At 44.2% G+C, this 16,773-nt stretch overlaps 1 protein-coding gene across 22 annotated transcripts in view; it reads right to left on the reverse strand.

Annotated features, from left to right (window-relative positions):
- Positions 1 to 16,773, reverse strand: part of tcf7l2 (transcription factor 7 like 2) — an 88,044-nt gene that overhangs the window by 12,299 nt on the left and 58,972 nt on the right. For 21 of the 22 annotated variants that reach the window (XM_079660323.1, XM_079660329.1, XM_079660327.1 and 18 more), the window contains 3 exons: positions 3,827 to 3,959; positions 1,371 to 1,473; positions 349 to 435 (listed from right to left, as the gene is read on the reverse strand). In XM_079660323.1, the coding sequence (XP_079516449.1) occupies positions 349 to 435; positions 1,371 to 1,473; positions 3,827 to 3,959 (323 nt within the window). Of the gene's footprint in view, positions 1 to 348; positions 436 to 1,370; positions 1,474 to 3,826; positions 3,960 to 9,306; positions 9,507 to 16,773 lie in introns of those variants that run through there. The other variant, XM_079660332.1, reaches the window with a different exon arrangement.

Consider the following 16,773-nt stretch of genomic DNA (forward strand, 5'->3'; position numbering starts at 1 on the left):
TGCCCCAGCTCATTTCAGATCTGCCTGACATGCAGTGGGGGTAAATGTTCTTCAGGGGCCTCATTAGAAAATTATAAATATAATTAATATTTGAGCATGCTAGCTGGAGCCCCACACAGGAGGATTGGCCTTTTGAACACAGATATGGGGAGTGTGAGCTCTCCCTAAGGGAGAAGTTGCTGCTCACCGTCTTTGCGTGTGAGTGTGTGTGTTGCTTGGGCATTGCCCTCAGTCAAACACGCGCACAACTATGAGAGTGTGTGTGTGTGTGTGTGTGTGTGTGTGTGTGTGTGTGTGTGTGTGTGTGTGTGTGTGTGTGTGCACGCGCGCTTCTAGGTCTCAGCTCACCTTGACATGGATGCGTTGACTTGGAGCGCAGTTGGGTAGGGGTGTCTGAAACCCCCTGTTGTGATTGGATAAACAGGTTGACCTTGCCTGGGAAGGGGGAAGAAAAGAAGAAAGAAGGAAAGGTAAAGGAACAGGGTTGATGGAAGAGGAGAAGCTAAAGCCCTCTGTCTCTCTCGTCTCCCCACCGCGGGCCTCTTTATTCTCATTTGATCAGGACAAAAATCTAGGGGATTGCAGAGCGCAGATCAAAGGGAGGAAAACTCTGAACAATTTGAATGCCACAAATCTTGATAGCAATGGCTAATTAAATTTCATAACCCTTCGCTCGGTGTCGACAGAGTGGGGCCCTGTTCCTCCCCAAGCTGGAACTAGGTGTTTTGTTGTGATAATTAAAGACGAAGCGCGGGTCTCTTTAATGGAGCCATCACGCTAATTGAGGTCTACACATCCAAAGACAAACAATAATGAATGTAAATTTATACCAAAATAAAGTGCAGCAAATCAAAGGGCGCCATGGCTGCGCTCGGGGCCTCTCTCGGTATTTAGATCGCGGTGAGAAAACATTAAATTAACAGAGCTTAATTTGTAGCCTTTTGTCATATTAACAAGTGTTGACAAGAGTTACCAGGGGAGAGCCCCCGTGTGGAATTGTGGGTAAAGTACGGGCAATCGCGGTTCATTACTCTAATTGGGCAATACAGCGACCTGCAAAATAGTATTTGCCACAACGTAGCAAGTTGAGGTTTGTGAGGGTGTGAGAAAGAGCCAATGGTCCTCTGTGGTCCCGCAGTGAGTGTGTTTAAGGTTTGTTTTGGTTTTAAACACAAGAGCGAAGCCATTTTGGAGACAGAGACGGCTTACATAATTGACTTTGCGTGCCGACTATTGTTAGCTGTTTCTCTCTTTAATGATTTAGCTTGATATAACGTGTATTACTCATGACAATATGTGGGTGTTGCAAGCCTTTTCACACAAGAGAATACAGTAAAAAGTGTCATAATAAAAAAAAAGGGTTTGCTTACTGTGGTACTAGCCATCCTAACGGGTGTGGGATCTGGCCGACAGCGCCAGGTGACAGTGGGTAATAAGGAGATATGTCTGGAGGATGTGGAGGCCTTGGAATCCCTGTGGGGAAAGAAGAGGATGACAGGAGCAGTGAGGAGGTGGACAGACAAGATGATGACAGAGAGAGAACCAAATCTTTGTCAGCCCCGAATTCGTTCTTTGTTGAGAGTTTCACATCTGAACGGGGCAGACATCACAGGAGTGCAGATGGGAGGATGAGGCGGAGGAAGAGGGCTTGTTGCTCGCATGTACACAGTGCTAAATCACACTTCCTGATCAAAGGCCTTTGAGGCGGCGGCCTCACAATGTGTTGGAAGAGGCAGAGGGGAGAGAGGTGAGGAGAGAACACCAACACGATTCTTGTCACATTTGTCTACTGATTCAGGAGATTAATTATATGAAATGACTCAGGTTTAGAAGTGTACAAAACACAATATAATTAAAGCCTTCTTTGTGATCAGAGAGCTGCTTATACAGGGCTCCAGGTTCAGTCAGTAGGATTTACACTGGCTGGATGGATATGGATTCCAACTGATAAATACATGAATAAACTAAAAAGTAAATTTTCAGTTGGATAGTACTTTGGATTAACGGTTGACTACTCCAGTTAATGAATGTATTAACTGATTGTTAGAAGCAGTGACAAAGATGTCTAATTTAAGGACAGTTCCCGTTGAGGGATTCGCTGAGCAATCACAGCGTCCACGCGGTGTTGCCTTTGCTTTCTGTGGCAGCTGACAGGCGAAGAAACTGCATCGACAAGCTGCCCTGAATGAATGCCTTGAAAAGGTCTCGTACACAGTCGCGTGTAAAAATAACTTTCCGTCTCATGGCAAACTTGAAACAGGGAACACTAGACAAGTGTAAAAGCACAGCAGGGAGGTGTGTGCACTCGGTAGACCAGGAACTAGGGGACTTTCATTTTGGCTGATCTGCGTTTTTTCCACACAGCTGGCTTACCTATGCAGCTGTTTTTGCAGATACCTGTGCCAACACAACCAAAGAAGGGCCAGATCGATCTTCGTAGAGCAGAACTTGGCTCTTGTTGGTGGTTACACCCTAACTGCAGCTGATCCAGGTTATCCAGGAACTAAGGGGGGATTTTGTTACTGATGGTGCTGTGCAGCATTTTAAGCCTAAGCGGGGGAAAAAACATGCTATAGCAAAGGCAAATTATATTAAACAGCAAAGCCCTGGAACATTATCCAATCGCCACCCAGCGCCGAAGACCTAATAAAGCTCATTAATTAATTAAACACTGAGCCCAATTAAGCAGCCCTATTAAGCACTACATTAAACAGCAGCTGGCACATTATTTCCCCTTTGTAAGGACCATCATAATAATGGAACATTATTACCTAAAACACTGACTGAGTCCACTAGAGACCGCTGAATAGCATGAAATGATTCCTCGCACTGGAAATGCATTAACCTGAAAGGATGGGCAGTATGACAGTTAACGAAATGAAGTGCTGAGTCAAGATGCTCACGTAAACGAATGACATTTTCTAAAAGGGTATGCTAAATGGTTGTGGGAGAGGCATGTGAGTGGGCAGCATCTGACTGCTTAACATTGATTCTCCATCTGCATGATCAACAGGCGGTAAAGACATAACTACACTCCTTTTGGGCACTGAGTCAATCTATGACAACCTGTTTAAATCCAGGAGCTCAGGTCACATCTAGCCTTTTAAGGATTCGCTTATGACATCATTCCGAGCAGAGACTGTTGAGGTTTCTGGTATTTATATGTGAGGACCTCCAACTACACTGGCTGTCTTGTTTTGAGTCTTGGCAAAAGGAGTTGCGGTCCTAAATCGTGGTTGTTTGCTAAATTCCGTGTTTTACGAGGGAGTTTATGAACCACTGTTCAGGTTTTGATATCCAATGTGAAGCCACTTTCCACTGAGCTCAAACCACGTTAATGTGAGCGTGATAGCTAAATCAATCGGTAACAGATGAGAGCAGCTGTTGTCAACAAGGACTACTTAAGATGACTGTGACTTTGTCCAACTATCAGTCTCATAAAACAGTCCTAGAAATGTTATTGAGGTTGTTAAATAGTTGCTGTGTCAATATCAAGAAGGAGATACGTTTAAACTACACAGCCTACTATTAGAATACATATTGTAAGTAATTCATTCTCAAATTGTTTTTACAAGAACTTGTCTACAGACAGACGCCATGAACTAAAGTCTGTATATGTGAACCATGGTGGCAGGGCATTGTAAAACATGAACACACTCGTCAGTGCAAACACTCTCTCAGAGCTGAAGTGCCTCACTGTTCTGAAACAAAACACACTGTTCTGCTGTTTTAGCAGGATTCAAGTAGCATGTTGCTAACAGCTATTCTGTTTTGAGTAAACAATCTCAGGTCAATCATACATGCATGCAGGGGAAAAATACTGTACCTGTTTTGGGATCCACGTCTGTCTGTAGGTGAGGTGGGGGGTTCCCCGGTGTGAAGTGCTCATTGCTGTAGGTGATCAGAGGTGTGAGAGGGTGCACATGGTGAGGGTGCTGTACCACTGGAACCTTATTAGACTGAGAGAAAGAGAAAAAAAAGCAGAACGTTAATATTTAGGTAAGGGGTCAGAGATTGCAGTGCTCCTGCCACAGAATTACAACTTGGTCTGAAGGCCCTGAAAGAAGAGCGATCCACTTTATGGTACTCTCGAGGCGCCAAACCACCAAGCCACAGTGAAAATAGTGTGGTTTGTAATTAAAAACCACTTCTGCGGTGTCACCGTGGAATTCAGTAACACAATCTTAGAGGCTTGGGGGGTTGCCAGTTCACATTTGGGTCTGCTGTGTGATGAGGCACTTTTAACCACCGTTGCAGTCAAGTAATCGATCATCTGTAAACCACGAAATCAAGGCAGCACGTGTAAATCCACAGTCATTAGCAGCTCCAGTCAGCGCTCTCCTCCTCCCTGGTCTCCCCTTCCCACATATATTCCCCCAGGGCTCGGTTCACGGAGGGTAGGGGTGTATTGTAATAAAAGGGTTAGGAGAGAGGAGGTGGGGCTGAAAATCCATTTCTGCATTTTTGCCAAATTAGTTTTAGCTATGTAATCTTCTCTTTGTGCTCCTAAGTGGCGCAGGCCCCCTTTTTTCAATTACCCAAAGATTACAGTGGAGCTTTAGGGTGTGCTGCCGTGGGCCCCTGCGCTAACCGGAGCTCAGCCCCACTCATCAGGCCAGGCCGAGACATTCACTAATACACACGCAGTCCCCCCAAACCACAAGATAACCAGATTAGAGCTCTGCTGTAGATTAGGCTGGTGTAAGAGGCTGCTCTCGCCTCTTTACCCACACATCCTTATCCTGCCCTCAGCAGTCAAAGAAGCAGCACTAATCAGGCTTATCATAACATGGATGATATGTTCAGGGGGGGAGAGGAGTAAGACACCAAGCCGTGTGTGTGTGTGTGTGTGTGTGTGTGTGTGTGTGTGTGTGTGTGTGTGTGTGTGTGTGTGTGTGTGTGTGTGTGTGTGTGTGTGTGTGTAAATCTGCTCTCTCACAGGCCACACACCCTCATTAGTGACTTTAACCCATGCAAGAAAGAAGAGGGAAAAAAAAGAAGCGCTCCACTGTGGCACATTTCCAGAAGACTTTGAAAAACATTAATGGGACTAGATGTTGGCAGGGGGGCATACATACAAATGATGCTCAGTTGCTCCATGCTCATTGACAATACAAATGCAAAGCGGTGGGCTCAGGGCGAGACCAATGTGGGCAGAACTTAATGCTGCAAAGTAATCATCTGTGTGAGGCGGAAGTTAATATTGGGCCCGTGCGAGAGCTTAATACAGCAACAGTCCATTCAGAGGCCCATACTATATTTTCTCTGGGTAGTAAAAAGCTGTCCGTACAACCCGGGCCATATAGACCTCTATTCTGTAGTGGCAGTGGTGGGGGAGTGGAGAATGGGAGAGAGGGGGGGGGGGAGCATTCCCTATTGCCATGGTCCCAATGAAAGATTAATGAACCCCAGCAGAACTCCAGGGATGCAGAGAGACTCCTGGGACTCATTCACAGCCCTGAGCTGAAAAGGCTATGGAAGAGAGAAGCGGGTTGGGGGGGGGGGGGGAGATGTGTGTGTGTTTGTGTGTCGTGGAGGGGGAGGGAGGGGCGGTAGGCGGAATGGGATTCGTTAAAAAGAACACAAACCGAGTGCTGCGTACAGGCTCCTGATCTGATCTGCACATCTAGAATAGTGGGATGAAAAAGAATAAACTGGTAGAGAAACACCCAGGATGGGGGTTATGACAGCTGCTAGAAGATGGCCTGTGTCTCCCTCTCTCTTGCTCCCTCTTTTTTTCTCTCGTGCCCACCCCCTTCCATATCTCTCACCTCCTAACCTCCTCCTTCGCGACTCCCTGCTCCTTCCTCGGGTAATGATGTGAAAGAATGTTGTCAATTCTTCATCTCTTGGTGCTGAAAAGCTTTAGTGGCCATTTAAATGAGTTCTTTTGTCCAGGGGCCCCGGCCATTGAGAAGACAGTTCAAAATGCCCATCCACTGAGTCCACATTTAGACAGAGGGTGTGTGAGAGACGGAGAGAGCTAGAAGCCAGACGATTCACATCATAGTCACTTGCGGTCGAAGAGTGTGCTTTTATTTTCTTTCCTGAAAAGCCCAGAGCAAGGCAAATAGCAACGAGCTGGACCGACTGCTTCCACAGCTTGGAGTGAAGGCGAGAACATGGCAACATAAAGTTTTGTTAGTGAGTACGTTGCATTAAATCGTATAACATTCCTTTAGAGATCTTGGGTGAAAGCTGCTAGTGCCATCAGTCAAACTCGCCCCCACATTGTTGATTGATCACCAAACACACATATGGGCAGTCAGCTGACTTCCTGTGGTCCGATGTCTTCAATCTGCTCACTCTCTGCATGCCATGTGATCATCGCACACGCAGTAGCATCCACTTTGTCTCCCGCTGACAACAAGGCAGCACCCGGTGGTCCCTGAGGAACGGAGGCCCAGCACCTGCCCTGTGGCCACTGTGGGACAAAACAAGCCCAGGGACTCGTCTGGCAGGCTGTTGGGTGCTTCAGCCGCACAGAGCTCAAAAGGGTGCAGTGAAACAAAAGCAGGCAACGTGGGAGGCTTTACTCTCCCTGCTCAACAAAAGCCAGGGGAAAAGAAAGAACGCTTCCTGCTCCTACACCCCCGCTGACTTGCATCCTTTCGCACCACCTCCGTCATTACAATAAACAAATATAGCAGAAGACAAAAAACAAAAACGCACTGCTCTGTAGTCATAAAGACCAGGTTCTCGAGCCTCAAAAAGAGAGTTGGCATTCGAAAAGACCCTGCAGTAAAATTTAAGAGCACGAACATCAATGAGCACATTGACTCTTTCCTCGTCCAGGACACATACAGCGCCTGCTGCTGAGGAAGGCCAGTGCTGTGAAGTGCAGGCAGCACACTTAAGTACAGCAGACACAAACAGAAGCAGTAGTTGCCGCCTCTGGTTATGTTATTGATATCGCCTTGGCTCTATTTATTCTATTCTATTCTTCTTTTTCCAGCTGCAAGGCTCAAATGCTCAAAGGGAAAGATGCTTATATGCCTGAATATATTTGGGTATTTGTGTCATTCCAACAGCCTCGTTTTACAGTGGTGATTCACATTAACGGCTAACAAACACCAGGATTTTTAAACTTGAATTCTGCAAGTGTTAAACTCATTTCCCAAGATGCATTGCAGATAGGACCAGAATACTATATCAAGTGTCAAATATGTCCTATGCTAAATGGTGACTAATGCTGTCGCTCCACTGTGTGAAAAGAGCCTTTTGGAAGTTGACAAATGAATGAGCTGCTTCAAGTCGGACCTCTGGGGAGAGGGGGGGTACAGGAGAAGGCAGAGGGGGTGAGAATATGACAGCAGGACAGAGTGAGACAAAGGGAGGGAGACAGCGAGGTGGAGGCCGGACAGGAAAAAGCTGTTGGCCTTGCATTTCCGCCTGGTGGCACCTCGCAGGGCCAATTTGAGCCCTAAATGTGAAGGTGGCGACCCTGTGGGCCCAGGGGGTGGTCGGACGGGGGGGGACGGGGGGGGCAGCTACAGTCTCTGCCTCTCTGCTTTTTGTCATGATATGATGAGTTGTCACAACAGCTTGCGGGGCGCTAATGAGCTGTAGTGAGGCCGATGCAGGAGAAGGAGGCCGTTGACGAGAGGAGAGGACAGACAGGGGATGGCAGAGCTGTGATGGATTGGGGTCCTCTCAGGCCTCCAAATTCCAAAGCAAGCAGAAAAAGCTGCCTGAGCCTCTCCCAGAGCGTGCAAATGGCCTACGTCCAAAGCACATTGAGTGACACCACACAGAAAACAAACACACAACACTGGGGTGCTGGGGGAGCGTGTCAGAGAAGAGTCATTTGTAAGTGTGTGCGCACTATTGGATTTGAGCAAAACAAAAAGTACAAACTGTGCTGCCACATATCTAATGTATCATCTGGTATCATTCAATGTCATTCTGTTGAAATCTGTTTACACACATGATTGCTGTGTTTTCCTTTGGGAGATATAGAGTGCCCCCTCCAGGCAACAGATCTTCATCTCCTAGCTAACCACATATCATACCGAGCCACGTTCACACACTATCCCTGCTAGCACTCAGTCCTCAGATTCGAGCAGACAATCTAAAAGGAATACTTCTCTGGAATCTGAAATGCTCCGACAAATTAAAGGCTTATCAGAGCCCCGATCCACACCAAGCTGATTTAAAAAAAACCCTGCTACATTTCAGAAATTATATTTCTTGGTTAATCAAAAAAAACTTCACAATATTAAGAACCTGGGAATTGTAGAAGGGGAGCAAAGGGATTTAAAAAGCAGATATGGAGGTGTTGATCAGTTTTTTCGTGCAGAGAAGATGCGTCTCTGAGGGCAAGGGGCTCCCGAGACCACAGTATATTTAAAAGTTAATCTATTCACTTTGCTGCAGTGACATGCCGACTGCTTGATCAGAGCGCTGAACAAAAATATGATGTGGGCCAGAGCCTTTGCTCCCCTTCCTCCTGCTCTCTTCGCTAGCACTCAAGTCGTTCGTCACCATTTATTTTTGCTTCCCATCTTTGATAGTCGGCACTTCAAATAGAATCGCAGAAAGGACATGTTCTGATATGTCACAGACAAATAAAACTGCGCACAAATAGCTTAAATATGAAGTGGTATTTGCTAGAACAGTTGTATTCTGTGAAGACAAATCACCTCTTAGACACACGTGCGTTCTTTTCAATGTAAACAGCCTCTTGAGCTCCCATACCTGAGTTAAAGGGCTTCCCTAAGAGGTGATATTGTGTCACAGTGGTAAGAGCCACACTGAATCCTGCCTTTTGAAATGCAATCAGCCCCTCAGAATCTCAGTTGAAAGCCAGGCAATTAAGAATTTGAATGGGATGGCAACATTGACAAAGGAATATGTTAATCTGTGAGGTTATTGAAATCTTATTTTACATTTCATGGTTAAGACATGAGCTCGATCAAATGTTTTGTCAAGTAAATAATATTCCTCTTGAGAGAACCGTGAAAATGCACTTTTTTTAATCAACTTAACACTCTTGACAATTATTTGTTGCATTTAGGCCTCAATTTAAAAGCATCAGTAACATTAAGGTGTGTAAGTCTATGGAGCATTAATCCTTGGTTTGATCATCTCATTTAATTAAATCACGATGTAAGTACAGCACACACACACAAAAGTTTTCCATGAAGAAGCACATAAAAGATCAGGGGGACAACAATCTCTCAATACCACTTGCTAACTGCCAACCTGCACCATAACAACAACAACAACAACAACAACAACAACAACCTGTCAGAATAACAGTGGGTAAAAGAGTGAAAAGCAGGGGAGCAGGACTGCGTTACTCACCCAGCTGTTCAGATTGAGGTGCCAGCAGCCCACCTGCTGGAGGAGAGAGAGCCCGGGGCCCAGGACTCCTGCCTTGGCCCCTGCCTCCTCCGGCCCGGCTGAAGCTCCATCCCGCGGGTACATGACCCCCTCGGTCCCACCCCCGCCCTCGTCTCCTCCTCCTTCCACCTGGCCCCCCCAGCTCCTCCTTCCCTCTCTACGCCGGGGAGAAGCCCTTTTGCTTCTCTTGGCCGCTTCTCTCCTCCACTTCTCCTTCTTTGTCTGTTTCTGCCTTGGCTCCTTCCTTCACTGTTTGCGAGTGTGTTGCTGGGCATGTGTGCATGTGTGTTTATCGTCCCCCCCCTCTCTTTGCTGGCTGACCAATGTTCCCTCAGGTTTTGAAAGTAGAGTGTGTGAGTATCTCTTGAGAGCAGGTTCAGGTTCTTAGGCCTTGCTTCCCCATAAACACACAGTCACCAAAAACCCTCGAACCCCCTCTTTCTACCCAGAGAAGCTCTCGCTCTTAGCGGCCCGCAATCTCCTCTTCTTCTCAGTGAAAGTTTTGACGCCGGTGACAAGAAGTACAAGACGTGAGAGCCAGAATGTGGACAGAGAGAAGGAAAGAATACTGTGAGTAGCTTCTCAGCAACGCAGCAGTCTTCCCACTAGCAATACTCCAGAAAAAAAAAAATACTCAAACGGAGAAAAAAAATATGCAGTTATTACCCAAATCCCTGCAGTACACGTTGGGTCTGTGTGTGTGTTTCTTAGGATTATGTGTGTGTATGTGTGTGGGCTCTGCTGTGCCTCCAGGATGCCCAGAGACGAACTGGCAGCTTGAAAAGCTTTGGCTACAAGGTAAAGCGAGCAAGGCGAGAGATGGAGACAAAGAGGAGAGAGCAGCAGAGGGAGAGAGATAGAAAGGGAGAAAAGGAACAAGACACAACAACATCCACAAAGGGAGGGCAGGCTCAGCAAAGTGTGGCCAACAGTCACTTTATCTGTGTGATGCTGACAGTCCCTTTTCATACACACTATCCAGGGGGGAAACAGAGGAAGAGAAAGTCTTCAGTCTGACATGAACGTGGCCCCTTTCGTCACAATCCTTTTTTGCCCTTTTCTCAATAATACCTTAGAGTTCTTCACTTAACTCCCACCCTTTACTGTGGCCCCATTCAGGTTTCATGTGAGCCAGGCCTCGAGTCCCTCCTCAGTGCCCTCTTCTTTTCATTTCTTTGCAACTATTTCACCTTCAAATCCAATATTGCATCATACTTAGGTCAAATGATGAGCTCTGCATGATGGAGGCTTTCTTTCAACAAATGCAGAAAATCTGAGGAACCAGAGACAACTGGCAGCAGAAGGTAAAAATGGGCAAGGCCAGAGATGGAGACAAAGGGGAGAGAGATAGAAAGGGAGAAAAGAAACAAGAATCAACAACATCCACAACGAGAGGGCAGGCTCAGGAAAGTGTGGTCAACAGTCACTTTATCTGTGTGATGCTGACAGTCCTTTCTTCATACCCACTATCCAGGGGTCTTCACTCTGACACGGACGAGGCACCTTTCCTCACAATCCTTTTTATTCCAACCCCCTCTGTCCCCTTTTCTAAACAATACCTAAGAGTGGAGGACAGTTCTTCTCTTAACTCCCTCCCTCAACTGTGGCTCCATTCAAGGTTCTTGTGAACAGGGCCTTGAGCCCCTCTTCAGTGCCCTCTCCTTCACATCCTCTATTCTTAGCAACTATTTCACCTTCAAATCCATTATTAGTCTCACTACTTAAGTCAAATGATGAGCTTTGCATGGTCGAGACCTTCTTTCAACAAGCGCAAAGAAATTAAAGAGATGTGTTGGCCATCAGAGCACGCAGACACGGTGCATCAAAGGGAATTACATCAAAAACATGACTTTGGATTTGTTATTTGGCTAAAATAATAATTTTATAATGAGTAATAACTAAGAAATATGAGTGCCTCAAAATATTATCATGTATTTATATTGCAAGAAGGCTAAGAGAAAAGGTTGGTTCCCACATTAAACATTTACAATTAGGGAAATATTATCCAACTCTATTTTAGAAATGTAAAACCCCATCAGATAAATGCATTTTCTTTTATAGTACATTTAAATGATTACAAATCTAAATTCTGTTAACAGAATAATCAGTTTCTTAATGTAAAGATAATTTTCGTTTTTACATTCTATAATTAACAAGCCTTGTCATCCGTTTATTACCTTTTATAACATCTAACAACCTGAATCTGACTAATGACCATGACAAATTAAATATTTATAGAGCCATCTAGGCTCAGTAACACTTAATACATGTATAATGTGACCTGATTAAGTTTGTTATAGAAGAAAAATAATTAAGAAAATATGAACAGGTTATTTAGATATATTTATACACAAGGCAAATCAAATGAAATAATCATGTTTTTTTTAAGCTGTATTAGGGCATTTGAAAAAGTTAGCTACAGAAACAACTACAAACTAACAAAGACTTTAATCTTAATGCGCTGTTTCTTTTCTTCCCCCCCCCCCCTGCACTCGCTCAGCCTCTCTGGCGCTGTTGGGACCCGGCTCTTCCCTGGCCTGCGGCAGGCAGTCCTGAGGCCCTTAAAGCCAAAACAAAGCCCTGGGAATGTCCTTTACACAGCTTGGACAATAGCGCCGGGGCTCCAGCTTGACAAGTAAAAGAGCCCCGACAAGGCGGTGGCTAATTGCCTGCCCTCCCTCTATTCAGCCGCCCTGCCACACTCCTGCCATCTCCTTTTGTCCCACGTGCACTTTCTTAAGTAAACTGCCAGTTCACCAGCAAGTGATGGACAGCTCCCAATCACCCAGCCACAATGGCATCAACGACCACAACACAAGAGAGCACAGGGGGGACACAAAAATACTCTATTCCACTCCACTGTCTGAGATGTTCGCACGAGACCATAAAGTGTGCAATACAAGAGGGAAAAAAAAAAAGAACAAAAACTTTTGGAAAACAGGGAAACGGAACGGCCTCTGACCTTTACAAATGCATTACTCTTTAGATACATTTAAACAATGCAGATAAAACCGCAAAGAGATAATATGTTTAACAAACATATCTAATATAAAAGTGGCCCCTCGTTCTCTTCTCTAAGCATTAACTGTTTTAATTATTGTAATGTACAAAAATCAGATTTTATTCGAAATGACAGATTTGAGACATTTACCATTAAAGACTGATCAACCCCTATTATTAATGTTAGCAAAAGCACAGAAATAAAAGATATGATAACGATTCCTCATATCTAAATTTCAATACAAAATATAAATTGCTCCAATATAAATAAAGGTAAGAATTACATTCAGTATAATTATGGTATACAATAAAATAAACAATAATCATATTTATCTTGATGTCTTAGAATAATACACCGCTGTCAGGTTGTCAAGACAAAGCAATCAAACAGTGCCTTTCATTATCCAAATTGTCAATCTGTCACTTAGCAACATAAGTGTTATAAATTGCCAAACGGAACCCAGAAAAATAACCATGAATAAATCCAATCAAAACATTATATATAAAGCCAAACAAGCAGTATAAAATAAAGCAGAGCGGTAATTAAAATGTTGAAAAGTCTTACCATTTAAAAGAGCTGTATTTGGGATGCTGCTCGGTTCCTGGTTAAAACAAGCATGCTGGCACTCGTGGTAGTGCACAGACTCCAAGCAGACTCCCACAACCATGTCAGCCACTAATCCACTGGGGGGCAGCACCTCATCTACGGCAGCCCCTCGCTAAAGCCTGATGGGTTAAGCCGATAAGACAGCGTCCGGAGAACCGGGCTAAAGCCAAGGTACGCTGGAGCAACTTAGGACGGCAGCTCTTAGGTCCCAGAGCGGAGAAAAAAGTGTGGTGGCCAGAGCTGGATGTTCACTCTCAGTCCCCTCATGCATTCAAACGCACACTCAGGCTCCGCTGCTCTTCCCCGCGTCTGACCGAGACTCCCTCTTTCCCCCTCGCCCATCTTCATATCCCCCCTAATAAGCTCTTTTGAGTCCATCTCTCTTTCTTTGATAAGTTGAAAGAACAACAAAAAGAGGGAGAGAAAGAGAGAGGCTTTCATTCAGCGGCTTGGCAGACATAAAGGTAGTGGAGTGCCGTCTATAGGAGTTACCCTAACTTGGCTAAACTCAAGCAGCGGGGTGTCTCTCGTCATGTCGTTAATCCCCAAAACTAGCCACGCTCCATTCACCGCAAGTCACACTAAATTAAATACAAAAACACAAACGCTAGGCAGAAAAAAGTGTCAGGAGAAAAAGGGCTAGAAAAAGCATTCCGATCCGGGGCAAAGGGGTCTGTGGTGTCGCGTCCACGTTACCCCTCATGCCCGTCGCTAGCCCCAATTTTTGATGTAAGAAGCCTCGGGAAAAAATCCGCCACACGAAAGACATAAAAAACTAACATTTATCACCGAAAAAGCCTGTCATCGTAGTACAGCTTTAACTCTCCTGCCTGAACTCTCTTAAGAAATCTGAGAGGGGAAAAGGAACCCCAACTCCAAAGTCAAACTCGCCCTACAACAAGCCAACAACAGCAGTTAAAACAAAACCAAAAATACCAATAAATGGATACAAGCCCTGTGCGGTTTTCCAGGAGAGCTGGCAATAGAAAAATTCAACCCGGCCAAATGGTGGCTTGAAGAGAGGAAGCCCACTCTTAAAGCCGTGATCCGACCATCCACTATACCACCGCTGTGAGCCTTTTAACCACAACAGAAAAAAAAGACTATTGATCTTCAAATGGCGATAATTGAAAAGATCAAAACGATTAAACAAAAACACGAGATTGTGCTGACTTACCATGTTGTGCTCCTTTTCTGTTGCAAGTTTTTGTTAAAATAAAAAAAAGATTTGCTCAAAGATGCAGCATTGGAGATGTCAGATTTGTGTAGCCGTCTCTTGATCGTATTACTTCCACAGTCCTGGTTTCCAATGCGTCTGAACTTTTTCCCTTTCTCTTTTATTTTGTTTGTGCTACCTAGCCTTTTTTTCCCCTGCTTAAGACTTGAAAAGCCTTCAGCTCAGTAAAGCAGCACAAATTATCTTGCCACCTTGCTCAGCTCTGATGCTTTGGCCGCTAACTTTGGAAGGCCCTTTACTACTGCATCAAAATTAGCATTGTCAAAGCAGTTAATGAATATTAATATTGTATTTGTCATTGGAGCTGGCCCATTGCTGAACTCCAAGTCATCCATCAGGGACAAGATTAAGCACACAATTATTTCTGACTGACAGGGACCAAATCTGGAGATTTTTTTTTCTTCCAACAATTTAAAGAAAAGACACAACATCTTCTTAAGGTACCTCCCATGAGACGAGACAAGATTAATACACTTTTAATGAAGCAAGATTTCATGGTGCATGAACAGCGGGAATTTCAAGAAAAAAGGAAGGAGGAATATAGACATATTTTCACCTTGTAATTTTAACAATTTTTTTAAGGACTTAAATCATAAATTACAAATAATTTTGATGACGGCAGACACAATTTAAATTCAAAGAACATCCTTTTTTCCCCCTTTCTTTTGATGATATACATCGGATTTATTCTCCTTGATTTTATTTTTACAAGAAGATCTGGATTTGCTTTCTCACCTTTGTGGGAACATTATTAGAAATAACATGTACAAGCGGGCAACGCTGGCACTACATTTAACATGAAACATTAATTAAAACGCTGGACCCCCAGCACTGTCGGCAGAGCCCGGCGGAGCTCCGGCGCTGAGGACCTCACAGGCAGCCACACAGGCAGCCTCACAGGCAGCTCCATCAGCACCACCCGCCGCAGAGCTCCATCCCGGAGCCCTCTCCCTGCTCCGCCACCCGCTCCCTACAGAAACAGCCTCACACCGGGAACCCTCGGCTCAGTCAAACACGGCTCTCTGAACAATTTCCCAACCCTTCATCAAATATGTCACAATGCGAAATATTTTTCTTCAGAATGATGTCATTCCAATTTTTCTCATGAAAATTATTTTATCCACTGGTGTTATAAATATAAAGCTCTGTGATAAAATATATTTAAAGCAGAAACATTCCTACCTGATTTGTAAATCTGAGCAGATGACAAGCCATCCTTCTCTCTCCGTATCAAAAACAAAATGTAAAGGATTTTTCAAAAGCAGACCCCTTTCTCTTTTCTCACATATTTTAAATGATGAGCCACACAGAGTCAAGCTTCTAGAACAGCGTTCATCCTTTTCCACAATTATCTGATTCATTTTCTCCGTTCAACGACTTCCGTTAGAGGAGCGGCCAAATCTTATATGGGTCAAATTAAAACTTATGTTTTGAAGAATACAACTATAAAATAAAGAGTGGGGGTCACACAAAAAAAATGGCAGATGTGGGGCACTAATGCCAACAGCCCTGTGAATTGGTGTGAGTGCGGGGGTCAAGCTGCGGGCTCACCTTGGAGCGCCGGGCCCCCGCCGACCACCCTGCAGGCGCCCTAATACCATTAGCAACCCTTAGATGAACATACTAAATTGGCCTTTTGTTCTCGAGGTGCTGATCCAGCCTCACCGACTCACTGGTGTCAGGGACCCAAATACAGATGGTGCTGCTGCCTTTTCTGTGAAATGAATAGCGCGCATAAGAAAGCGCTTCGTTTTCCCGATTCTTACAATCTCCAAAAGCCGTCGGCATTGCCGTAATTTTTGTTTAAGCGCTCCATTCACAATTAAAACTTTAGAAATCACTTTGCAATTTATTTTGACAATTTCATACATTTTAAAATATAACCAAAATATGCATTATTAAACACATTATTTGATTTTTCAAATTAGATCTGTTATTTACAAGATGTTATTGTGATCTAATGAATTCAATTTGATCCAATTTCGGCAGCAAAGAAAGATACATATAATAAAATGATAGAGCAAAACTAGATTCCATCAAAAATCAATCAAATGTGTATTATTACATTAATTTGAGTCTTCTAATAATTATAGTAATTATATTATGCAAGACTAATTAAATGATTTGTTACACAAATTATCAAAGAAATACATATCTGCTATGACCGTAATAATTCACAATAATAAATTGTGCTTTTATAATAAAAACATTAAGAATATGGGTCTAAAATGTAGATCTTGAAATTCAAAAGCGCTGCGAAGGAATGCTGTAAATTGCATTCTAATTAAACAAATGATTTTTTTAATTGTAGTGACACAAGCACAGAAACTGATTAAGCGTTCACACGGGGCCCTCGATGAAAACAGGCACCGAACACAGAATCCCATCGCGGCTTAATTCAAGTTGAGAGCCTAAAACAGGTCCAATCTAGGTGAGGAGGAGAGAAGGGAAGAGAGAGACGGGGGGAGCCGAGCAGCCAGCTCTGTGGCCCAGCGTGATCACATCAGCGCTAGTATCAAATTAACTCTGACTTTGAAACTTATTGATCTGCTATTAAGACACTAGTGAACTTGATGAAGTGAGT

The sequence above is a fragment of the Notothenia rossii genome (assembly GCF_949606895.1).
Source record: "Notothenia rossii genome assembly, chromosome: 11".
NCBI lineage: Eukaryota > Metazoa > Chordata > Actinopteri > Perciformes > Nototheniidae > Notothenia > Notothenia rossii.